Source organism: Plecotus auritus (assembly GCF_963455305.1).
Source record: "Plecotus auritus genome assembly, chromosome: 2".
Classification (NCBI taxonomy): domain Eukaryota; kingdom Metazoa; phylum Chordata; class Mammalia; order Chiroptera; family Vespertilionidae; genus Plecotus; species Plecotus auritus.
In genome coordinates this window covers 27282803-27308655 of record NC_137771.1, presented here as the reverse complement: position 1 = coordinate 27308655, position 25853 = coordinate 27282803, and the positions used below count along the sequence as shown (strand labels likewise).

At 41.6% G+C, this 25853-nt stretch overlaps 1 protein-coding gene across 2 annotated transcripts in view; it reads right to left on the bottom strand.

Annotated features, from left to right (window-relative positions):
• Positions 1 to 441: 441 nt before the first annotated feature.
• Positions 442 to 25853, bottom strand: part of SMAP2 (small ArfGAP2) — a 47057-nt gene continuing 21645 nt past the window's right edge. The window contains exons 2-10 of one of the 2 annotated variants that reach the window (XM_080658396.1): positions 15458 to 15591; positions 13889 to 13974; positions 12866 to 12944; positions 8568 to 8654; positions 7485 to 7566; positions 6418 to 6527; positions 4914 to 5079; positions 3911 to 4227; positions 442 to 1807 (exon numbers count right to left, since the gene is read on the bottom strand). In XM_080658396.1, the coding sequence (XP_080514522.1) occupies positions 1682 to 1807; positions 3911 to 4227; positions 4914 to 5079; positions 6418 to 6527; positions 7485 to 7566; positions 8568 to 8654; positions 12866 to 12944; positions 13889 to 13974; positions 15458 to 15591 (1187 nt within the window). In that variant the 3' untranslated portion in view covers positions 442 to 1681. The remainder of the gene's footprint in view (positions 1808 to 3910; positions 4228 to 4913; positions 5080 to 6417; positions 6528 to 7484; positions 7567 to 8567; positions 8655 to 12865; positions 12945 to 13888; positions 13975 to 15457; positions 15592 to 25853) is intronic. The other variant, XM_080658397.1, reaches the window with a different exon arrangement.

Genomic DNA, 25853 nt, shown 5'->3' with positions numbered 1-25853 from the left:
TTCCTTTCACCGAAGTATTACCATTAGCCTATTTTACACGGAGACATGGGGTTTATTGCTTGCCCGGGTCACACAGTAAGTAAGAAGGGATATGAATACTGGCAGCTTGATCCAAGCTTTCTTTCTTAGCCACTGTGTTATCCTCTCACATCGGGAACCTGGAAGTATTCACAAGGTGTATTCAGAGGAAGGCAGGGAGGCAGGGAAGGGGGAAATGCTTCCAGTTCCCATGTTCTGTGACTCTAGGTGCAGATTTCCACGGTTTCCTCAGCTCACAGCTCTAGACACTGCTGGATAAAGGCCCCTTTCTGACGGGCTGGGCCTGGGCCTGGCCCTTGGGTTTGCCCCACACAGGAAATGAGGGAACTGGTCCCCGAAAGCAGAAAATGGGGTGGAACTCACCTTCCTCCAAGAGTGACACACAGTAACAGCACGCAAACAGTGCTTCCCTGCAATATTTATTAAGGAATTTACACATACACAGGAGAAAGGCAACCAGGGATCATGGTTCCCACAGCTGAAATCTTTTAAGCAACGTTTTCTTGTCTTAATTTTCAAGTGGGGTGAACAATGACTGAGAGGAAAGCTGGCCAGGCTCTCTGCCTCACACACCTGGCACAGGTGGGGAAACAGCAGCCGGGATACACAGGCATGAACGAGTGATTAGCACTATGGGAGAGGGGAACGGAGGAAGAGAGCCATCAATGAGATTGCAATTCTTTTTTTAACTGTAAGAAAAATTGGCAACAGTTTTAGGCTGTTGATAAATTAATTCCTCTCTGTTGTAAACCTAAACCTGAAAAACCAAAAACAAAAATACCCAGCGCAGATGGGGAGAGAGTGGGAGGTGGAAAACGCACACACACACACACACACACACACACACACACACACACACAGAGTACACACGTTAAGCTCTGCATTCCCTCTGGAAGGGCTGATCCTCCAACCGTGGAGCCAGATCTTACTGCAGGCAGGATGGAGGCAGGGAAAGGGCTGTGTATTTTGTGGGGGACCTTCGTAAGTCTTTGGTGCTAATAAAGGCTGACTTAAGCAGCAAGTCCTGAAGCTTCAGATCCAGAAAGCAATGCAGGGGACCGGAGAGTAACGTTTTTGCTCATCCTCATAGATGGGGTTTGTATCTCCCCAAGGTTAGGGGCCAACCTGATCTAAGACCCAGTAAGTATTTGATTTTATTTCAGTACTTTCTTCATTTCCATAAATCATGGGAGCATAATGCCTCCCTCTTCAACTAATAATTTAAATATGTAGAAACAGTTTATTAACACACATGGAAGTACCTCCAAACCCTCCCCGCTTTGCCTAAAACACAACACATACAGACCCTTCTGAGAATCTGATTGGAGGTTTAACCTTCCACAGTAAGTGCCTTCTGCCAACAATTCCTAAGGTGCTGGTGCAGGAGAGGACTGGGGTGGCGGGGGAGGAAGTCGGAATGGCTAGGGGACATGTACAATATAAAACAACAGAGAGGTCTGTGTGTCTGGGAAGTGGCTGGGCTGGGCAGGGCAGAATGCCAAACCCCAAATGACAGATTGAGCAATTTCTAAACCAAATGGAGAGAGGTAGGAAAAGGGGAAGGCGTGAAAGAGTCAGAGAAAGAGGGAAAGTGGGGAGAGAGAGGGCGGAGGAGAGCGGCAGCCACATAGGTGATTTGTTTTCATTTCCACATCTGAGAGCTGAGAGTCTGACTTGCTGCCTGTCCATTTCCGCCGCTCATCGACTGTCCATAGCTCAGCATGCCGTTGGCTCCACAGAAGTTCATCCCAGCCATCTGCTGGGTCATCTGAAAGGGAGAGAGGAGACTTTCAGACCAGGATGTGGGCATGCAGCCAGTTAGTGCAAAAGGCAGGGCAGGAGTCCTTCCGTCAGTGGGGATGGGGAGAACGAGACAAAGGAGAACTCTGTTATGGTACTTAACTGCTCTGAACCTCAACAGAGCATTTCAAGGACACCAGGCCACGTAAATGAAGGACTTTTCAGAAGAGAGAGATTGACAGAGACTAGTCATACTCAGGGAGGGAAAGAAGGAATCCTGGAGCTAGACAACATAAAAACAGCATGAGAAGTTACTGTTTTTTCCTTCCAGGCCCTCATCCTAAACAGAAGGGGCTGACTGTTCATTTGACGTCGACAGCCCTGAGAGTACAGAGAAACCCCCTCGCCAGCGCCCCTGCCTGATCTCCAGCAGAGTTATTACTGCCAGTGAAAGTGCTTGCGCACACTCAAGCAGAGAAAGAAACCGGAGTATTCAGATGAACAAAGGAAGGCACACAAAAAAGCCCAACGTGTCTTCGGTGCCTGAGAAGGGAAGTTGTCAGGAGAAAAGAGGCAGTGGGGTCAGGGCCTCTTTTTGAATTAGACGGAAAGACCGGCCTCTGGCAGAGAACAGAAGGAACAATCTATCAAAGCAAAATGCCTTACATTTCCTAAGCCCAGGACATTTTCTCCAGACGTTCTTTTTCTTTAGGAGTCTATTTTTCTTCTACCAACTTTTAAAGAAAATGTCAAGCTTACAGAAAAGCTGAAAGAAATAGTACAATGAAGCCCATCTATTCCTTTCTTAAATTCACCAATTATTAGCATTTTGCCATCTTTTCTGACACATCTGTATAAACTTGAAAAATTTTGATGGGCACTGAAAACTACAGATATTGTGACATTTCACCCGTTACGTCAGTAAGTGTTTCATAATACATAACACGTTCCTGGAACCAAAATACAATGAACATGCTCAAGAGATTTAAGATTAATGCAATATTCTGATATGCATTTCATTTTCATATCTCTTTAGTCTCCTTTAATCTAGAACACTTCCCCTGCCACATTTTTCTTTTTTTCCTGACACTGTTTTAAGAATCTAGGCCACTTACTTGGCAGAAAATCCTTCCATTTAGATTTTATATGATTGAATCCATTTCTGGCAAGAATTTATGTAGGTGATATTGTGCCCTTCTTAGGTCTTAGTGCAAGATACCAGAAAGCACATGATATTAATTGGTCCCACTGTTGGTAATCTTACGTTTGATCACTTGGCTAAGGTAGTAACTGTCATTATGTTTTTCATTGTAATTAATACATACCTGAAGCATATTTCTTTGAGAATATGTGATACCTATTTTCCTACAATTATTAGTTGTCATTCTTCTGTGTGTTACAATCCATCAGTGCCATTTTTAGTTCAAGAGCACCCTCTCCTGTTAGTACAGGGAAATGACTACTTTGCAGGGAGAAAGATGGTGAAATACACCATCTTTCAAAGAGCAATTCTCCTTGTAAGTCATCCCACCTCCCCTAGAAGCCATGTTTTCCAGGGCTACCATCTCTAATCCTATATATTCCAATCCCTTATTTTTGATTCTCCATATAACTAGAGCCCTAATCTACCAGGTCTCAGATTTCTTCTCAGCATGTTTCCAGTCAGGGTAGGTCTTTCTCTTTCTGGGGATGATTTCATCTATGGTCTGTCACCTTCTCTGTGATGCTGGCTCTGCTGGGTTTAGGGTTTATATGCCGACTGCCATGTAATTTGAAGTCTGTAGCATTCTGTCTACTGGATGTGGTAGCCGTGGGTAAGTTATGGGAAGTTCTATTTGCGCTCCTTGTTTATCAGTTTAGGTTGTTTTTGTTTTTGTTTTGATGGATGCATGGAGAGATTTAGGTTTTGGCAGTTACCCTTATTCTACAGGAATCCAGAACTCTGCAGAAAGTCTGAATTTGGATAGACCTTCTAGAAAGAAGAAAGAAAAAAATGCAAACCTAAGCATAAGAATGTCTCTCGTGTTATCTCATCTACTGTGAAGATTTAAAGGATAAGAGGGAGACACAAAGTGAAATGGCCTTGAGGAAGTCTGAAAACTCTTGTCCCAAATAAAACGGGGTAGCTTACCTGAGTAAGGTTCCATTGCAGCTGCTGAGCTGGCTGAACCCCATACATAGTCTGGGGCATTGCTGCCATGCTTGCCATGTAGCCAGCCTGCTGGGTGGTCATCATTCCATTTGGCACACCCATCATTGATGCCTGCATACCACCCATATAGCCTGCAGGCACAGCCATGGGGGCAACCATCCCAGAAGCCCCTGGCTGAGCTACCATGCCTACTGGTGGGGGTATCATGCTCCCCATTATGCTATTAGGAGGTGCAACCCCAGGGAAGCTGGGGTAGGCTGTGGGATATGCCATCTGAGCAGGAGCCATGAACATTGCTGCCAAGAGAACATACGTACAGATTTGTTAGGAAAGCACACAAAGTCAGTCCAAAGTCTCACTGGCTGCTCCTTTCCAACTAGAAATTCTCAGGACTACTCAGCTCAGAATGCTCTTTTACAGAGCCACACGGACAGATTGCCTACAAGACTTGTCATGGCTTCTCACCAGAGGGTTGCTGACCTAGCTACTTCCCCTTTAAGGTCTAGATCCAGACTTGAGTCAGACTTCACAGACATGTGACACCAGAGCCCACAGAAGAATCTGCTGATACTCTGTGGCTTCACAAGAAATGTCATTCACGTTCAGGCTTGTTTGGAGTATGCTATCACTGCCCCCAAAGCAACTGCCCTGTCGCAAGAAATAATTTCTACATTTAAGTCCTCATGTCTCTATCTGGCATATTGCCAGGCCTCCCCCAAGAAATCTACCTTGAGTCCTAACTGGTTTGGCTCAGTGGCTAGAGTGTCGGCCTGCAGACTCAAGGGTCCCAGGTTCGATTCCTGTCAAGGGCATGTACCTTGGTTGCGGGCACATCCCCAGTGGGGGTTGTGCAGGAGGCAGCTGATCGATGTTTCTCTCTCACTGATGTTTCTAACTCTCTATCCTTCTCCCTTCCTCTCTGTAAAAATCAATAAAATATATTTTTAAAAAAAAGAAGAAAAAAAAAAAAAAAGAAATCTACCTTGAGCAGGCATCTGAGGCGTCTGGGATCCATACAGTGAGAGGATGGAGTCTTTAGAGAGCTGTTTCTTGCCTGTTTCTTCTGATTTGCTCCCTGGCTCTGGAAACAGGTTCAGGTTTTCAGGAACAGAGCCGGCACTCCCTGCAGTTGGCATGGAACCTACCACCTTAGGGCAAAGAGGCCAGGGGGACAATGGAATGGTCCTCATGGGAATCTCTGTAAAGATCTCCCTCATTTCTCTGTTGCTTCTAACATTTACAATAAGAATTGATGGCTGGCCCTGGCCGATGTGGCTCAGTGGTTTGAATGTCAGCCCACACACTGAAGGGTTGCTGGTTCGATTCCCAGTCAAGGGCATGTACCTGGGTTGCAAGTTTGATCCAGGGCCAGGTCAGAGTGCATGTGGGAAGAAACCAATCGATGTGTCTCTCTCACATCAATGTTTCTCTCTCCTCTACCCCCTCCCTCCCTTTCACTCTAAAAAAAAAAAAAAAAAAAATTAATGGGAAAAATATCATCGGGTGAGGATTAACAAAAAAAAACCACCAAAAAGTCCTAGCCAGTTCGGCTCAGTGGATAGAGCATCAGCCTGTGGACTGAAGGGTCCCGGGTTTGATTCTGGTCAAGGGCACATGCCTGGGTTGCAGGCTCGATCCCCAGTAGGGGGCGTGCAGGAGGCAGCAGATCAATGATTCTCTCTCATCATTGATGTTTCTATCGCTCTCTTTTCCTTCCTTCCTGAAATCGATAAAAATATATTTTAAAAAATAAACAAAACAAAAAAAAGAATTGATGGCTGAAGTTAGTAGTTGGCATGGAACCTACCTCCTGACATTTTTACCATACAAATATCAGAAAACACCTAATAGTTAAGCTCTGGAACAATGTTTTGTTCTTTAGCAAAACTATGTAATTTGCTAAAAATATAAAATAAATTTTAAAAATAAAAGCAACCTACAAATGATAGAGCCAGAAAGAACTGAGTTTAGATGCCAGAGTAGCCATTTACTAGTTGTGTATCAAGAGACTGGGCACATAAATTTTCTGAACTAATGTTTCCTCATCTATAAAATATCATTTTGCAGGGTTGTAATGAAGATTTTAAATTATAAGTGAAATATATAAAAACACCTAGCACTGTGCCTGGTACATAGGCAGATATTCCACAAATAGTAGCCATCAAATGTTTCAAGTCTTTCACACCTACAAATCCTCTGGCAATAACTCAGGCCGAGGAGTTGACCTAAAGTATCAGCCGTACAATCTGACACACCGTAGACAGAAGCCCACTCAAAGGGCCCACCCTTTTTGGGCAGGAGAGAATGGAATGAATAGTAATCTTAAGGCTGTAATAGAGACAACACATTATTAAGGTAAGAATCAAGAATCAAGAAAACCAAAGCCTAGTTCCACCAAGGAAGCATGACTCAGCTCCAAGATTAAGTTATCAAAATCACTCTTTTCAGAATACTACTCTAAATCCTGAGGAGCCCACAAGACTCACCCTTCTGGTAGCTGAAGAAGAGGGGGATGAAACAGAGGCCAAAAGATCTAAGTCCTTCTCTAGGGCATTGCTGGTCTTACTGCTTGTAATGGAGCAGGCCACAGGAGCATCTGGAAAGAAAGATTAAAGTTAAAAAAAAAAATGTAGCACTGCTCATTAAGCCCAGGCCTTCCTCTATTGTGGACACAATGAAGACAGGGAAAGCCCATACACTCCATCATGGGTCTGGAAATCTAGGCTTCTGGAACCATCTAGCTTGGATGGGGCCTCTCACGAGAGGCCTTGCCCCACATTCCCAAGAGCACTCTGGAGAAGCCTGCAGCCCACCTATCAGGCACAGGGCGCTGGCTCCTTTCTGGCTATTTGAGGGACAACACTGTGTAGGATTCATTTTCAGAGATAAATTAAAGATACATTAAAATTAGAAGCCTAGGTAGCCAATAACCTAAATCAGCAGAAATGGATTGAAATGAAGTACAGCCATCAGTACTGTGAAAGATAAAGAACAGGTTTACTTCTGAATGGGGCAGGGTTTTAAGGTTTGGAGGAAAATGAGCACAAGATAAGGGGCCATCTCAGAAACAGGTTGCACCTGAAAAATGAGAGGGAGGGGGCAAGGCTCACAGGTGCCGGATTAAGGAAAACTGCTACCATGTACTGAGTGCTTAGTATGTGCCAAGCAAGGGGCTAAGAGCTTTAGAGGCATTATCTCACTTCATCCTTCCAGCAACACCTTTGACACGGACACTTATACCATCCTCATTGCACAGACAGGAAAGGAATGTTCAGACGTTACGTGAACTACCCAGTGTCACGTAACAGTAAGTGGCAGAGCTGGGACTCTGGCTCTCAAGGCTGTATTCATCACCACTCCATTGTACTGTTGCTCTGAAAATGTCACAGTAAAACTTTCTTAGCACAACTACTCAGATGCAAAACAATAGGAAGAACATGAGAGAACACTCTTAGTGACAGGGATACAAACTGAAAGACTCCCATCTCTGCCCAGCTTCCCAGGGCCAGAGAGAATTTGTAAGATTATGGGAGTGGGAAAGTCTGACTCTTACCAAGGCCTAACAAATCCATGACAGGTGCTGTGGATTTCGGGGAGCTTTTCCGAGGTAGCTGTGGATCTTCTTTTTTCTGTGGCTAAGGCGAAAATATGTTATTGAAAGAAATAAGCAGGTGTTTTGAACCCGTTCCCCCTCCCCACTGTAAAGCCACAGGTTTTCTTGTGGTATGGCTGATGTTATTCAAAGAGCGTAACCAAAGAAACAAAACGCAGGAAGCGTCAGGCGAAAGAATCAAGTCAGAGGTACAAGTGCATAAATCAAACCTAAAGTGAAAAGCAAGGGTATCACCTGTGCTTGTCTGGCTTTCTGAAGAGATGGATCTGTCTGAAGCCAAGACAACCACAGATCAGGTCCAACAGAAGCAGCAGGTTTTGGTCCCAGGAAAAAACCAAGAATAAAGGTAGGTGTCTGATGGTACAAGAGCCAAGAGCCAGCAAATCCCCCAGTGATTAGAAAACCTTTAATACCAAAAGGGAGATCAGTCTAAAGATCACCTAACTCACTCTGCCAATATCACTAATGACTGTGTTCTTTAGACAGTGCGATTCAGAATGATGATAAAACACTCTTCCTTAAGCAAACACTCTCCTAGGATTCCAAGATCTGATATTAGATATCCACTACTACAGCCACAATATGTCCTGTGGAAAGAGAAAGGTGTCTACTTCAATATGACAGAGCAAGAATACAAGAAGTGATTGCTTAAAATGGATCAGTCTGGCCTGGCTTCTGGACTGTTCTTAACTGCAACAGGAAATGAGATACAGAAGGTCTAACAAGAGGTAACATCTACTCAGAAGGTGTCACACAGCCTTGACATTCTGGCATGGAACATGCCTCTTGCTTAAATGGGACAGATGAGTTTCCTAAGCTGCCGTCTAGCTCCAAAGAAACTGTGACAGAGCAGATTAGGCAACAATCAGCAGTGGGAAAGAAGCTGAAGTGGCAGCAGGTGAGCTCATCTAAATACGGAACCCTTTAGTCCCAGGTACAATACGCTATCAACCGCAGGCCACCCCTCCACACTTATAAACACTCCTGAGGCCATCCACCGAGTGCAAGTACTTTCCCACTTACCATTTTCACTTTCTCAAAAACAATAGGTTCCATTTTTTTCTCTGAAGCTGGCTCATTCCCTCTTTTCCACTTGTCATCTTTTTCTTTCTATAATGATTTTAAAAACAAGACAAAGAACACAGGCCCAATAGTGACTAGCCAGTTTTGATAGTCATTCCAAATGTCCAAAAAAGAAACAAAAAGTCCCTGTTGACTCTGATACAGGAGTCTGACAAGCTTTGGAGTTTTTGGTGTGGGGTATGAGAGTCGGCCTGGTCCACATCAGCCTCAATGCTCTAAGAGGCATCCTTCAAATATCTTAAGCACCCACCCTCCCTCATCTGTCTTATGACTCTTGAAATGTGCAGTATAGGCTCTCTACAGAGGATAAAACATTTTGCCCGTCTGCTGCCCCTTTCTGACTCAAGTTTAATTTGCTCATGCTTTGAGGGGTCCCCCCTCATTTTGGTGAAATAAGTTCATGTTCATCTAACTAATACATATCCTTTGTAATTTTATAAATTCAGTTATAACTTCTCTCCATCTTTATCTTTTTTAAAAAAATATATTTTATTGATTTTTTTACAGAGAGGAAGGAAGAGGGATAGAGAGTTAGAAACATCGATGAGAGACAAACATGGATCAGCTGCCTCTTGCACACCCCCTACTGGGGATGTGCCCGCAACCAAGGTACATGCCCTTGACTGGAATCGAACCTGGGACCCTTGAGTCCACAGGCCGACGCTCTATCCACTGAACCAAACCGGCGAGGGCTTTATCTTTTTTTCTTTCTTTTTTTTTTTTTTTTTTTTTTAAAGGTAACTCTTTTTTTTTTTTTAAAATACATTTTATTGATATTTTACAGAGAGGAAGGGAGAGGGATAGAGAGCTAGAAACATTGATGAGAGAGAAACATCAATCAGCTGCCTCCTGCACACCCCCTACTGGGGAGGTGCCCGCAACCAAGGTACATGCCCTTGACGGGAATCGAACCTGGGACCCTTCAGTCCGCAGGCTGACGCTCTATCCACTGAGCCAAACCGGCCAGGGCTATCTTTTTTTCTTAAACCAGGAAAAAAAAAATGTCAAGCTTAATTAATGGTTAGAAAAACAATAAGCAAGGAAATAAGGCCAAAAAAGAGTAAAAGGATTATAAAGTATCCCAAATGAGCTGCCTGTATAAAACCAAAAAGTACATCAAAAATAATATATTAGAAAGTCTCTCTCAGTTTTTTTTTTTTTTAAATATTTTATTGATTTTTTACAGAGAGGAAGGGAGAGGGATAGAGAGTTAGAAACATCGATGAGAGAGAAACATCGATCAGCTGCCTCCTGCACACCTCCTACTGGGGATGTGCCCGCAACCAAGGTACATGCCCTTGACCGGAATCGAACCTGGGACCTTTCAGTCCACAGGCCGACGCTCTATCCACTGAGCCAAACCGGTTTCGGCGTCTCTCAGTTTTTGTTACTGTCAGAGGCTGTTTCATAATATTTTCACCCATGTTATTGGTCATATTTTAAAAATCATATAAACATTTAAATGTCAAACAGAAACACAAAGTAAATTCAAGAACACAGGCATTTGAAAAGAGGTATACCATACATGTGAAAATTTAAGGCCTTGCTACTGATCAAAAAGTGCAATTTAAAATGCCTTTTTTGGGGGGTTGGGGGGAGAAAGATCTTAATAATACCGAATGTTGGTAGAGATGAAGTAAAACTAGTACTCTAATATAGTGCTAAGAAGACAGTATAAAATAGTACAACATCTGGGAAGTATACTGGCAAAAGTATGAAAGACAGCCGAAACCGGTTTGGCTCAGTGGATAGAGCGTCGGCCTGCGGACTGAAGGTCCCGGGTTCGATTCCGGTCAAGGGCATGTACCTTGGTTGCGGGCACATCCTCAGTGGGAGGTGTGCAGGAGGCAGCTGATCGATGTTTCTCTCTCATCGATGTTTCTAGCTCTCTATCCCTCTCCCTTCCTCTCTGTAAAATGTCAATAAAATATATTTAAAAAAAAAATTTAAAAGTATGAAAGACAAATACTGAAACACTTTGACCTACATAATACCATATTTTGTAATATTTTTTTTTATATTTTATTGATATTTTACAGAGAGGAAGGGAGAGGGATAGAGAGCTAGAAACATCGATGAGAGAGAAACATCCATCAGCTGCCTCCTGCACACCTCCCACTGGGGATGTGCCTGCAACCAAGGTACATGCCCTTGACCGGAATTGAACCCGGGACCCTTCAGTCCGCAGGCCGACGCTCTATCCACTGAGCCAAACCGGTTTCGGCTGTAATATATTTTAAGAAAATAATCCAAAATATGGAAAAGCTCATATGTACAAAGTAATTCACCTCACATTTATGCTGAAGAAAAAATGTAAATCACAATCCTATGCCACAAAAGGAAAAAGGTAAGATAAACTGTGATCTAAGCACATCAAATAAAAAAAGTTGGAATAGCCTTTAGGTAAACAGGAGTTTTTTCCTTCCTAAATGGAAATACCCAGCGAGTAAAACAGGCTGTTTTCATGAGCACATCATCTTCCGACAGAACCCTTCCCTCATCTTCGGGATGACCTCTGATACCCTTTTCTGAGCTCATCTAATTTCACATCTTCAGGTACAACGAACAAAGGTAGGCAGACAGACCATGGTTTTCTACAAATAAAAGGCAATGTATGTGCTTTGGTTTCCAACCCTTTCTGATGCCATCCAAGGCGTAGCTATATACTGGGTTAATCTCCCTTGGAACAGTTAAGATAACTTCCCGGTCCCTTTTCTGGATGACTCTGAGGTAAGAGTGTTATTACCTTGCACTTATCTGTCTGCATTGAAATTCACCTACCAATTAATGCCTTTTCACATAACCTCAAAAGATCAATTTGGAACTTTAAATAATCTCGAAGGGCTTAGAGCCCTGTGTAAACTTAGTGATTTCACTAACTAGTGCATCTTCCATTAGAATAACTAACCAGATGGATGACAGATAGGACCTGTGCTAGAATTTGAGAATACCATACTTTCTATCTTTCTGTGGCTCAAGAAATAGTCAATTACATCTAAACGAATTTACTGTAGAACCTTGTCAAAGGCTTTTTAAAGGTCTCAAGAGTCATATTTATTGGTTCTTTAGTTGTCAGTAATCAGGCTTATAGTCTTCTTCCAGAAACCATGTCGTATTTCCTCCTGTATATTATACTTGTCTTAGTTATCATACATCATTATTTCAGATTCTAACCACATGCCTAGGATGAAAAGTGTACTTGGCAACTGGTAGTCTCCATCTAAAACCCTTTCAGGAACAAGGGTCGTCCCATTAGCAATCAGTCCACCAATGCACAGGCAATACATGCTGGTCAAACTGAAGGAAACTGGTGATTTAATTACATTTAATTTTGTTGACTTCACTTATGGAAACAAAACTTATGTATGCGTGAAGGGTTTGTATGTGTGTATATATAAATGATATAAATTTATATGTATACACACACACACATATATCACATATATATACATATATATATGCACATTTTCTATTTGATCTCATATGCCCAACATGTCCAGCTGAAGAAATAATTTGGAATTGGGAGTCACTAGCATCCAAATGCAGATCAAGACAAAGAATTCACTGATGGTTTGCCCTGTCTGCCCTTGAGGCCAAACTTCACTTCATGATATTTCATGGTATTGACTCAATAACTGGCTTTTTTCTACCTCTGTATATTTATTATTATTATTATTTTTTTAATATATTTTATTGATTTTTTACAGAGAGGAAGGAAGAGGGATAGATAGTCAGAAACATCGATGAGAGAGAAACATCGATCAGCTGCCTCCTGCACACCTCCTACTGGGGATGTGCCCACAACCAAGTTACATGCCCTTGACCGGAATCGAACCTGGGACCTTTCAGTCCGCAGGCTGACGCTCTATCCACTGAGCCAAACCGGTTTTGGCTATTATTTTATCGATTTGAGAGAAAGTGAGAGGAAGGGGGGGAGGAAGGGAGAGAGGGAGGGAGGGAAGGGGAGAGAGAGAGAGAGAGAGAGAAAGAGAGAGTCATAGATAAACATAGATTTTTGTTGTTCCACTTATTTATGCATTGATTGGTTGATTCTTGAATGTGCTGACCGGGAATCAAACCCAAAACCTTGCTGTACTGGATCGATGCTTTAACCAACTGAGCTATTTTTTAAATGATAGTTTTTGAGCATGTTAGTAACTGATCTTCAAATTCTCCCCTGGCCCGATTAATAAGCAAATTACTTATTATGAACAAAACTTGAAAGAGTTACAACCAACCTTAAGGGCACTGATGTCTAGACTTCGGTCCATGTATTTCTTCTTCTCATATTTATCTCGAATAAATCCCTCGACAGCTCTGCAAAAAGCTTATTAAGGATAAATCAAGCAAGTCTTTCCCAGGATGACTATAAAAGTTCAATCTGTATCCCATGGAACGCTGTTCTCTCTCCCTCCTGTCTGGCTTCCCCATTCGGCTCCTGTCTTTTCACATGTAGTTTCCCTGACCAAAACCTTGAAATGCCTCCTTCCCAGTTATTACAGGGAATCCCATTTCCTCTGATTTTCCTTCAGAGCACTGATAGCAACAAATGGGATTAATCTTCATATTGCCAGCAGAGGAGCCTCTGGCTGCTCTAGAACACAGATAAAGCAGCAGACAATTACCTATTTTAAAGGCCTTAGGTCAATAGGCCTTAAACAAAGGCAACTAGTGACCCTAAAAACTATACATTCTTGAGCCCTGTGGCCAGACCTGTGGCCCCAAATCTGCTTTTTAAGTTCTACCTGCACCAACCAAAAAGCCAACTCTAACAAGATGGTCAACAAACCACTGGCTTTGTGAGCTGGGTGCTCTCCCATGCAGAGGGGATGGGAGAAAAAAGTTACTAATTGGTCAACAACAGTTAATTCTTTCACACAGAACATAAAAAGGCCTTAAAAAGTGAATAGTAGTTTTTGTGATTCAACACAACACAGTAAATGATTTTTATCAAACAATAGCTTCAGAGATCCAAAAAACTATTGGAGATGTCACTTTACAGAAGAATTCACAGTGAAACTGAACCACTGCAGTCTTAATTGCTGAATGAGTTTTCACCCTGTGACACCACCATTCTGACACAGAACGTATACATATGCTTTTTGTAGGCCTTGGTTGCAGGAGAGAGAAAAAACAAGATATGACTAATCCACATAGATTAGATCTGACTACACAGACAGATCATGAGTTGTGAATATTCTGTGACTCTCCCAAAACACCAAAATACCACTCAGTCTTCTAAGTTGCTCCAGAAAAGATACGGGTCTATCTGAGGTCGCCGAAAGGTCTCAGGAAGGTAGGCTTCATAAAGTCGGTTTGCCTTTCCATTCCCCATCTCTTGCATACACTGCAACCAAAGAGATGTGGAAACATGGAATGTCAGATTAGGAAAGAATTTTAAAACTTCTCACCCAATGGCAGCATTTTACATTGAAGAACCACTCTAGAGAGTGGTAGAACCAAGTTTAAAACCTGTGTATTTTGATTTCCAATCCATGATTCTCTTTACCTTGCTCGCAACCATTTGCCCCTACAGCTGTCTTTCCTACCTCACCCGAGTTCCGTTTATTGAAAAATCTGTCTGACAAGACACATTTATTTCAGTAATAACTCAAAATTCCATTTGAAAGTCCAAGACATACAGCTACCAAATGTCTACTTGGCAGGCAATAATCAGTGCCTAATCTGGCAGGCAACATGCAGGCAGTAACTACACTCAGAATTGATACTATTAGTTAACCCATTCAGCTTTATTACCAATAAGTGTGTTTTACACTAGGCTTTTGAAATAGATTCTTTAGCACTTGTGAGGGATAAATCCCAAGATCTTTTAAAATCTTCAGATTCCCAAATACCTCTATGGCATGTAGTTTCCTTAATGAGATACAGTAAAGTGCAACTGAAAAGTGTAACTAAACTTTAGACTTTTAATGAATCTATTAGCCCTGGCTGGTGTGCTCAGTGGTTATAGTGTTGGCCTGAGCACCAAAGGGTCAAAGGTCAAAGGCAAGTACCTAGGCTGCAGGTTCAATCCCTGATTCTAGTTGGGACACAACCAATCGATGTGTCTCTTCCACATCCATGTTTCTCTCTCTCTCTCCCCCCTCCCTTTCTCCCTTCCACTCTTTCTAAAAATCAATGGGAAAAATATCCTCGGGTGAGGATTAACAAAATACAAAGCACGCACACACACACACACACACACACACACACACACACACACCAGTCTAAAATATTTCTAAGGCCATGTTCTGGTTAAGAATAATCTCTTATTTCTATCATCCACTTTAGCAACTGGTTTTCTTTGGATCCACTCTCCCCAGGAATTTTTTTCCTTAATTACTATAAAAAGTTTCAATGTAGGAAGAGAACAGAGAACAATAAAGCCACAATGAGGTGCAGATCTTGGGCCAGCTGGACACACTAACTCTAGTGTCTCATCCCAGCCCACCAACTTAACAGCAAGCATTTTAGCAATAAAATGTTATAAGTCTATGAGAGGGCTTTTAAAATTTGTTTTTAGAGAATATCTAAAACTACAAATGTTAGATCTGCAGATGTCAAGGGTCTTAGAAAATAATCCAAAAATCCTCCTTTACATCTTTCTTGATCCACGGAGTCTTAGACCATAAATCACTTGTGATTTGAAGTAGGTAAAGTATAGGTGGAATAATTTGTATTTTAAATAGAAAGATTAAATTTTTCACTATTAAGGTATGAGAATTGGATATAGGTGTTCGACAACTAAACTTTCCTTTATCTTTACCTTTGTGCCCAGTTTGAAATTCACCCAGAACTACTTTAACACACTCTTGGGTTGTATTAAGTACCTGAATCTGTTCTTGAGTCCACTGGTCAAGGTTAACTGATTTTACCCTGGATATGTGCACCCCCAAATTCCTGTGGATTCCAGCACATCGAATGCAGATGAACACACCAATGTTCCAGGAGGCCCATCGTGGCCCTGTGAAGGTCAGGAACAAGTCAATAAAGTACAAATTAAAACAACATTCAAGGCTCAAACTGTAATATTTAGATTATCAAACATTTCAGCTAGAACATAAGTGAGAGGATTGTTATCTCAATCACCTTTTTATTGGTTTAGTTCATTCCTCCATGAATAGGCTTTCCTTTTTTTTTCCGTTTAGCTTTAAATTTTTTTAGTGTACAATACAGTGGTTTTTAGTATATAGGACGAGGCAAAAGTAGGTTTGTACTGGTAGTTCATATGGAAAATAACATAATTATGAATAAATAACAATGTAAGAATAAACCCTCTGCTTTGCATAGTCACAACTATAAACCAACTTTTGCGCCACCCTATATTCACACAGTTGTCCAACCATCACCATTATCCAATTCCAGAACATTTTCACCACTCCCAAAAGAAACCTCAAACCCATAAGCAGGCATTCCTCATTTCCTCCCAATTCCTCCCCAGCCCCCAGGCCCTGGCAACCATAAATCTAACCTGTCTCTATAGACTTGCCAATTCTGGACATTTCATATAAATGGGATTATACAATATGTGGGCATTTGTGTATGGAGCAGCCTTTACAATGTCTGATAATATGAGTATTGAAATGTAGATGTTGTAATACCGTTACTTACATAAAGAAAAGTCCTAGGAGAACAGTGAAAAGTTTATATCACATTCTATTTAGTATCTTATATGAATAGCCCTCCCTCAAGCAACTTTTCAATGGTGATGGGGCCTGGATTCACTTTTCCTACTAGGAAAAAAGATACAGACATGCCATACCAGCCTAAGGTTCAACCTGAAATTTAAAACTTTGTTTATTCTCCCCTCCCTAGCAGGCCTATAAAATATGCATCCAGATTAGGTTAATAGGATCCTTTCTCCTTGGGCTGATGTCCCTACTTTACCCTATAGAATTACCTAGATTCAAGAATGTCAAGATGCTTATTGAAATAAAAAAGAAATCTCAGATATTTATTTTAATTAAAAATGGTTACATAATCTCCCATCCCTTGCCAACTTTGCTCACCCTAATACTCCCTCTTGAAAGTTATCAAACTCCTCTTCATAATCTTTTTTTTCCTATTCATAATCTTTGTACAGGAAAAAGCAACTAACTTTTATATAACACCTGACAAATACTTACTGAAAGATCACTAATATTTCCTTCTCCATAATTCTACTAGGCAGAAACTTACCACATAAAATAAGCATGATATCAAAGTTAGCAGTTGCAATAGAGATGAAAAGACACAAAATGATTTTCCTCCAGAGACAAACAGGACCCTGGGTTTTGAACAACTAAGGGCACAAGACTTCAGTTCTGCCGGACACAATTATTTGGTTGCTCTGCAGTTTTTGACAACAGTCTCAATAAAGGAATGCTAGAATCGTATGCCAGATATTCTCAGAAATTTGAATCCACGACTATCATAAATAAGAATGCAATTTTTTTTTAACAAAGATATCATTCAGATACTATGGCAAATACTACAAATACAGAAGGCTCAAATTCTCCTTATAACCACCAGGTGGAGTTCTCTGTCTGAAATTTTATCCCAATATCTTACTGCTATTATCTCAATAGGCTCAGATTTATCTTTTAAAAAGACCTTCAGTCCCTTCAAATCCCTGGACAGATTTGCACAGTAGATCTGCCTTACAGCTAATAAACACATAAAGGATTCACACATTTCTTTCGGTGGCAGGGAGTTACATAAACACAAACAAAAAACCTAAACAGATATGAAGTTTCATAGGGGGCTGTATGACTATTTTAGGTTACAGTTTTCATAAAAGAACTCAGATATGGTCTAAGTTATATAGAGTTAAAAATGGGACCAAAAGTTAATATCTTATGTTTCTTTACCATTTTCCCTCTGTTCTAGATTTAGAATTCATGATAAAATAGTTAAAGTACATTTGTTTATGAACAAAATCAGAAGCCAAAAACATTAATTACAAGTTGCTGTGGAGCATAAGGAATATAGTCAATAATCTATACTAATAAAAGGGTAATATGCTAATTAGATCGGATATACCGGACATCTTCCAGACAAAGCCATGGTGGCGGGGGCCAAGGCAGAGGCGGTTAGGGACAATCAGGCAGGCAGGGAAAAGCAGTTAGGGGCGATCAGGCTGGCAGGGGAGAGTGGTTAGGGGCGATCAGGCCGGCAGGGGAGAACGGTTAGGGGCGATCAGTCTGGCAGGCAGAGGCAGTTAGGGGCGATCAGGCAGGCAGGCAGGTGAGCGGTTAGGAGCCAGCAGTCCCGGATTGTGAGAGGGATGTGCGACTGCCGGTTTAGGCCTGATCCTACGAGCAGTTGGACATCCCCCAAGAGGTCCTGGATTGGAGAGGGTGCAGGCCGGGCTGAGGGACCCCCCCACCTGTATGAATTTCGTGCACTGGGCCTCTAGTCCTATATAATAAAAGCCTAATATGCTAAGTGTCCAGTCATCCATTCAACCAATCAAAGCATAATATGCTAATGATATGCTAAGGCCACCCAACCACTCACTATGGCATGCACTGACCACCAGGGGGCAGACAGTCAACTGGTCGACCAGTTGCTATGATGTGTACTGACCACGGGGCGGGGGCAGATGCTCTGACCAGTAGGTTAGCTTCCTGCTGGGGTCCGGCTGATTGGGACTGAGTGAGATGGACTGGACATGCCCTGGAGCCCTCCTGCAGTCCCTTCCCAGCTGGCCAACCTCCCGCATACTTCCCCAGCCCTGATCATGCACCGGTGGAGTCCCTCGGCCTGGCCTGTGCCCTCTCGCAATCCGGGACCCCTTGGGGGATGTCGGAGAGCTGGTTTTAGCCCGATCCTGCAGGCCAGGCCGAGGGACCCCACTGGTGCACAAATTTATACACTGGGCCTCTAGTAATGTAATAACTATGTATTACTATGTATGGTGTATACATATATAACTATGTATGATATCAGAGGTACTAGACCTATTGGAGTGATCACTTCATAAGTTATATAAATGTCTAATCACTATGCTATACACCTGAAACTAGTATAATATTGAATATCAACTGTAATTTTAAAAGAGTTTTGCCTTAGCTGGTTTGGCTCAGTGAATAGAGCATCAGCCTGCGGAATGAAGGCTCCTGTGTTCGATTCCGGTTAAGGGCACATGCCCAGGTTGCAGGCTCGATCCCCAGTCGGGGGAGGGGGTGCAGGAGGCAGCTGATCAATGATTCTCATCATTGATGTTTCTCTCTCCCTCACCCTCTTCAGAGAGGATTTCCTTCCTCTCTGAAATCAATAAAAATATGTATTTAAAAAAAATTTAAGACTTAAATTGGAAAGTTAGGTGTGGAATGTTATACTGTTTGTTTCCTGGCCATAAGTCAGAAAGTGATTCCCAGTCATGTAAGCCACCATCACAACTGTGGAATTTCTCCAGATCCCATTCCAGAGTATTTAAAGACTCTGCCTCTAAGGAATATAAGACTGATACGCTGGAACTACTAACAAGGCCTCAGTACAGAAATACAGGCAATAACATGTTCATGAAAAGCCAGGCGAGCCTCCTCTGCCCCCTCCCATACCACATCCCTCCTACATACAACCTTTTCCCAGGGAAGTAATGACAGTTCTATCCCAGACACTCAGCCTCCTTCAGTTTTAAGCCACTAGATTTATTAGTCAATAGCTGCATGCTCCATAACAGATTCTGAAATTGGGGAAGAAAAATAAGAAACAAAAATTACTTATATGGCTGAAAATGGTGTCATTATTAAAAGTATAATCTTTGCAGCAAGATAAAACTTAGTTTGTATGTCAGCTCCATCAATGATTAGCTGTATGACCTTCAGAGAGATACTTAACCTTCCTAAGTCTCGGTTTAATCACGTTCAAAATGTGTACAATACCACCTACCTCACTGTGCTTAGAATGTAGAGGGATAGTGGCAAAAGAGAGCTATGTAAGTACATGGTATAGAATGAGACTTCCAGAACCCATTTCCAACTCATCTTCACTGACGAGGACTGGTTAACTCATTCAGATGTATATACCAACAATCTATGCAACAGTAGAGAATGCTGTTTAGACAGGCATGAGTTCCAGACTGAAAATGTCAGAATCAAAGTTGACTGACTGGGTAGAAGAGGAATTTACTCTAGATCCAATGTCAAAGTCTTCTAGAAAACATGACATTTAAGCATCTTCCTTTATCTCCCTCAAAATATTCCTTGAAAATGCACTATCTAAACCCCACCCACTTCCCTTCTCCACTACACACTCCACCCTGCCCTTGTGCGCACACATGCTTCCACTGCACATACCAAGGAAGGCCCAAAGCTGCTGACCTGCCATGCCTGGACTCCCCAGCATCTGGTATTGCTGCTACAAGGCCAGACTACTTAAATCTGGTATACTAGCAAAGATAAACCAATTGCTCAATACACATCAGTCATGGCAACCAGGAGAATATGTAAAAGATGCCATTTTGAAATTGAAAATGGAAAGAGACTCTGAGAGGCAATATTCTGAACAATTTTGAAAGCAAAGAGGATAGACAAGTGATATAAATTGGTGGCGGTGAGCACATACAAGAACAAAGTCATAGCTAAGTGAGCATATTCAACAGGAGCCTAGGAGCAGGCTCAGGAAGCATGAGGCAATATTAAAATTAACATATAATCACTCTGCAATAAGGAATCAGTGAAAATAATGTATATGGATGAGGTTGATGAGTCAAGAAATCGACTGTAGTAAATACCAGCCGAGAATCAGGGAAATCTGGGATGACACTGATAAATACACTGGGCTTTCATTTTGATGTCTCTCTCGGGCTATGACTCCATTTATAAAATGGAAAGTATATAAGTAATAGCCAATTTATATTCAAATGCTGAACAGCTTCTAGTGTCCAGTAACTAGACGCCCTGCTGCAAACCCCCCTTGCTGCTACAACTGCCCCCCTACCCCCATGACCAGCGCTGCTAGGCTTAGACGGATTCTGGGCTTGAGGCGTCAGCAGAAACGAGAACTAGAGTTATAGGCAGCTTGTAGAGACTACTATAATAATTACAGTTCAATGGCCTCTAACCTATGGAGTTCCAAACAAATAAATGTTGAGGGGGGAATGATAAATTTTAAAAGTCAATGTAAAATAAAATAAAATAAAATCAATGTCTATGCGTAGACTTGCTGGCATCATGGAGCTGTTGAAAAGCTCTTCAACAGAAGAAGAGTCAAGGATGGGAGAGAAAATATCTGCCATCTTACATGCAAGCCCTGTTGAATCTACCTTGGAAAATTTCCCTGAATCTATCCCTCTTTACCTAGACGTTCTCAACTCTCATATCTAAGCATTCATTCTTTTAACATTACTTACTGAGTATCTATTACATGCCAAGCATTCTGCCTGCTAGTTATTATGGATACAAAGGCAGGGATAATACAGATGAGATTCCTGATTCAAAGAATTCATGGACTAACAACTAATTGGTCTCCAGACTCCCGCCAGAATCTTTCTAAAACACAAATCTGTACAGATCAGGCCTCCAATTATAAACCTTTTGTGTAGTCTCAAGTATACTAGTAAAGGTGAAAATGCAAATGGGTGCAAATTTTCTACACATATAACAAACTGAGCTCTCTATCTCTTGCTACAAAACCTGCTCTTCCTCCATTTTCCCCCATTTTAGTCAGTTATACCTCAAACCACTCAGATGCATCAGTCAGAAATTTACACATCATCTTTGATACTTCTCTCCTTCAACCTTCATACCTATACCATCACCAAGGCCAAAATATCTCTCAAATCATTATCTCTTCTCTCTACGTGCAACACTGTCACTAATCCAAAGTCACCAGATCTCTTGGACTAGTGCAACGACCTCCTAATGTCTCTCTACTTTTACCTTTATATTTCCTTCTCCTCCAACCCTGAACCAAAACCATTCTCCACCAAACAGCTTGAGCCCTTAAAGAAGCAAATGTACTAGTAACCTTGCCACTCAGTTACTTAAAACCCTTCTATAGAAGGCTTCCTTCTACACTGTTGGATTAAAGAATAAAATATTTAACATGGTTTCCAAGGTCTTATAAGATCTGGCTCATGCCTACTTCCCCAGCCTCTCAACTCAGACAACACCAGCTTTCTTTCATTTCCTCAAAGCACCAACATGTTCTTTACTTAGGGCTTCTGGCCTTTTTACATGCTGTTCCCACTGCCGAAAAAGCTCTTTCCCCAACCACCACCCATCACTTGTAGTCTGGTCAACTCCTACATTATCACAAAGGTCTCAGATGAAAAGTTTCTTTTCTTGGCCCCTGAATGTAGACCGGTTATAACTTCACTTCTATCTTTTCTTCTGATTTTTACATTCCATTATGGAAAATTTCAAATGCATAAAAACAGAGTATAATTAACCATCAGCTTCAACAATGATCAATCTCTGGCCAATCTTGTTTCAGCTATACTTCTACCCACTTTCCCTCACTCCCAACACCTTGTAATATTTTGAGGCAATTCCCAAATATCGTATCATTTTATCTGCATATACTTTGGTATATATCGCTAAAAGGTAAGGACTTTTTAAAGATAAACTTCTACTTACCATTCACTTTTTCCAAGTGATACCACATTTTAGCATATATTTATTTGACTGTTTAACATGTCTTTCCCACTAAACTGTAAGGGCCACAAGAGCAGACAGCAGATTTGTGACATTCACTGTCATATTTCCAGGGTGTGACATAATTCCTTGCATATAGCAGTAAGGCAAAATTTTTACAAAAATTAATTAAAGCCTTAGCTGATTTGGCTCAGTGGATAAAGCATCAGCCTGTGGACTGAAGGGTCCCAGGTTCGATTCCGGTCAAAGGCACATGCCCAGGTTGCGGGCTCGATCCCCAGTAGGGGCGTGCAGGAGGCAGCCGATCAATGATTCTCATCATTGATGTTTCTCTCTCTGCCTCTTCCTTCCTCTCTTAAATCAATAAAAAATATATTAAGAAAACAAAAATTAATAAAAAATATGTAAATCCTTTGACTCCTCCCTCCCACCACTTATAAGAATTCATCAAGGAAACAACAGGGCAAGTACAGAAAGAAATATAGTTAAGAATGTTCTAATACAACTTAGAAACATCAACAGATTACATAAAAGAATTATGGTATCACCATACAATAGAAAAAAAATTTTGTAGCTCTCTATTTAATAGATATTTCCATGTCATATTAATTTTAAAATGCAGTTTGAAACCAGTATGCATAGAACAATACTATTTTTGTTTAAGAATGTGAATAAGCGTACATGTATGCACAGAAAAAATGTCTAGAAGGATATATGTAAAATATTAAAAGCTGTTATTTCTAGGTAGTAGGGTTATGAAATATCTGCTTTTTTCTCTATATGTTTATATATTCTCTGACTTGTTTGCAATGAGTCTGTATTACTTTTGTAATGAGAAAAATAACAGTACAGGTCATTTAAAAAAAATCACCACTGTCCATGGCTCCTGACTGGCTGCAGAATAAGTTGAAACTCCTTAACATGACATAGAAGGCCATTTGAGAGCCTGTGCTTTGAGGTGCTGAGCAAATCATTCTGAGCATGCCGTCACTCTTTGCCTAAAGTTCTTCCTACCTGGAATGGCTTTCTCCCCAATTCCCTGCTTGACAAACTTCAAAATGTAGTCCACTGTCACCACTTCTGTGAGGCCCTTCAATGGAATAAATCTTGACCTTCTCTATGGCTAATAGTTCACTGTATGCTTTGTTCTTCTAATACTTACTATCTTATTATAATTGGCTGCTTATAGGTCTCTCTTGCCCCAAATAGACTGTGAGCCCTAGAAGGCAAGGACCATGCCCCTTCATCATTTATCCCAAACACTTAGCACAATGCTTGCAAACAGTACATACAAAATTAGTATTTGTTAAATGAATTCATCAATAAGAAAGATAAAAGTGTACAACTGTTTCCTGTTTTGGAAAATGAAGGGAGAAGTCTTCAAACACCTTAAAGGTGAAGCTATCACACAGAAAAGGAATTAGTTTGCTCTGGTGAGGTTCCAAAGGCAGAACTAGCATCAGTGAGTGGAAGTTGATTTCAGCACACTCTGAGGAAGAATTTTCCAACAATTAAGGTTGTGTGAAAACAAATGTAGCATATCCAGAACTAGTAAAAGCCCAGTAAGTACAGCTGTTCAGGCAGAGGCTGGATGATGCACTCTTGGGGATGGTAGAGAAATTATCTCCGCACAGCGAGTGGGTGCATGGTGAGCCCGAGGGTCCCTTCTGCTACTGCAGTTCTACCAGCTAATTGAACGGTTCTCAAAATGCAACACAAGATAATCAATTCATGAAGACATTAGGTCTTGATGAATCTAAAAAACTGAATCAAATTCAGTTCATGGAGCCTGTGACTAGTTTAAACATGATTATAAACAACAACCACCTGAAAACTGGCTTAAATGTACCAGTGGTCGGCAAACTGCGGCTCGCGAGCCACAAGAAGTTTAAGTTTAAAAAATTTGGCTCTCAAAAGAAATTTCAATCATTGTACTGTTGATATTTGGCTCTGTTGACTAATGAGTTTGCCGACCACTGTACAGACATGTAAGGAAGAACCTATTGGGGTGGTGAACACATCCTATATAATAAAAGCCTAATATGATAAGTGTCCGGTCGTCCGTTCAACCAATCAAAGCATAATATGCTAATGATATGCTAAGGCCGTTCAACCACTTGCTATGACATGCACTGACCACCAGGGGGCAGACACTCTGACTGGTAGGTTAGCGTGCTGCTGGGGTCCAGCCGATAGGGACTGAGCAAGATGGGCCAGCCACACCCTGGAGCCCTCCCACAGTCCCTTCCCAGCTGGCCAAACCTCTTGTGTCCCTCCCCAGTCCTAATTGTGCACTGGTGGGGTCCCTCGGCCTCACCTGCACCATCTCACAATCTGGGACCCCTAGGGGGATGTTGGAGAGCCAGTTTTGGCCCAATCCCACAGGCCAGGCTGAGGGACCCCACTGGTGCATGCACTGGGCCTCTAGTAATACAATATGCAGATAACATATTATGGAACTGTATGCCTGAAATCTATATAATTTTATTAACCAATGTCACCTCAATAAATTCAATAAAATGAAAAGAAGGGAGGCCAAAATTTCAGTAATCCCAAAGACTCCATTAAATTAGTACTATACTTAGGGTGCTGATGAACAAGTCACAACTTGGATATGACCTGTGGTCATTGAAGGAGCAGCTACTGAAGAATGGTGGTGTTAGGGTGCACCCTGGTAACTTTTCATTTGAAGTTCAGGAAGGAACTCTTATTAATATATTTTTCAAGGTGTACCAAACACAAACATGCTACAGGTCACATTTGTAAATAAAACAAGAATCTGTGGTTTACATTCTTTCTAATTCATCATGTTGTTTCTACTGAACTCCGGTTGTGTAACATCAATTTGAAATAACATTAAAGAGGAAGTGGATGATTTTTCAAAATATGAAGCTGTAAGACAGAGGGGCACATAATAGTAGCTCTACATTAAATAGCTAAACAATGCCCAGGTGGCATGGCTCAGTGGTTGAACATTAACCTATGAACCAGGAGGTCACAGTTCAATTCCCGGTCAATGCACATGCCCAGGATTGAGGGCTCGATCCCCAGTGTGGGGATTGCAGGAGGCAACCAATCAATGATTCTCTCTCATCATTGATGTTTCTATCTTTCTCCCTCTCTGAAATCAATAAAAATATGTTTAAAATAAGTATCTATATATATATAAAAGCCTAAGCGACCGTTCGATCGGTAGCTATGATGTGCACTGAACCAGGGAGCAGATGCTCAATGCACAGGTATGGAAACATGGAACAGACTGATGAATCTCAAGAGGAAAGAGGAGAAGGGGGAGGGCAGGAAGAGATTACCAAAGATCTTATGCATACTAGAGGCCCAGTGCACGAATTTGTGCACCAGTGGGATTCCTTAGCCTGGCCTGCAGAGATCGGGCCAAAATCAGCTCTCCAATATCTCCCAAGGGGTCCTGGATTGCAAGAGGGCACAGGCCAGGCCAAGGGACCCCACCGGTGCACGAACCCATGCACCAGGCCTCTAGTATAAAATGAAAATAAAAAAATAAACAGCTAAGCCAATTGTCTTTTGCTGCTTTTAAGGACAGTTAACTTGTGGCTGGCATAACTATATAGAAATAAATAATTCAGACTTTTCTTTCTTTACAAAAGGATGTAGGAAAAGCTAT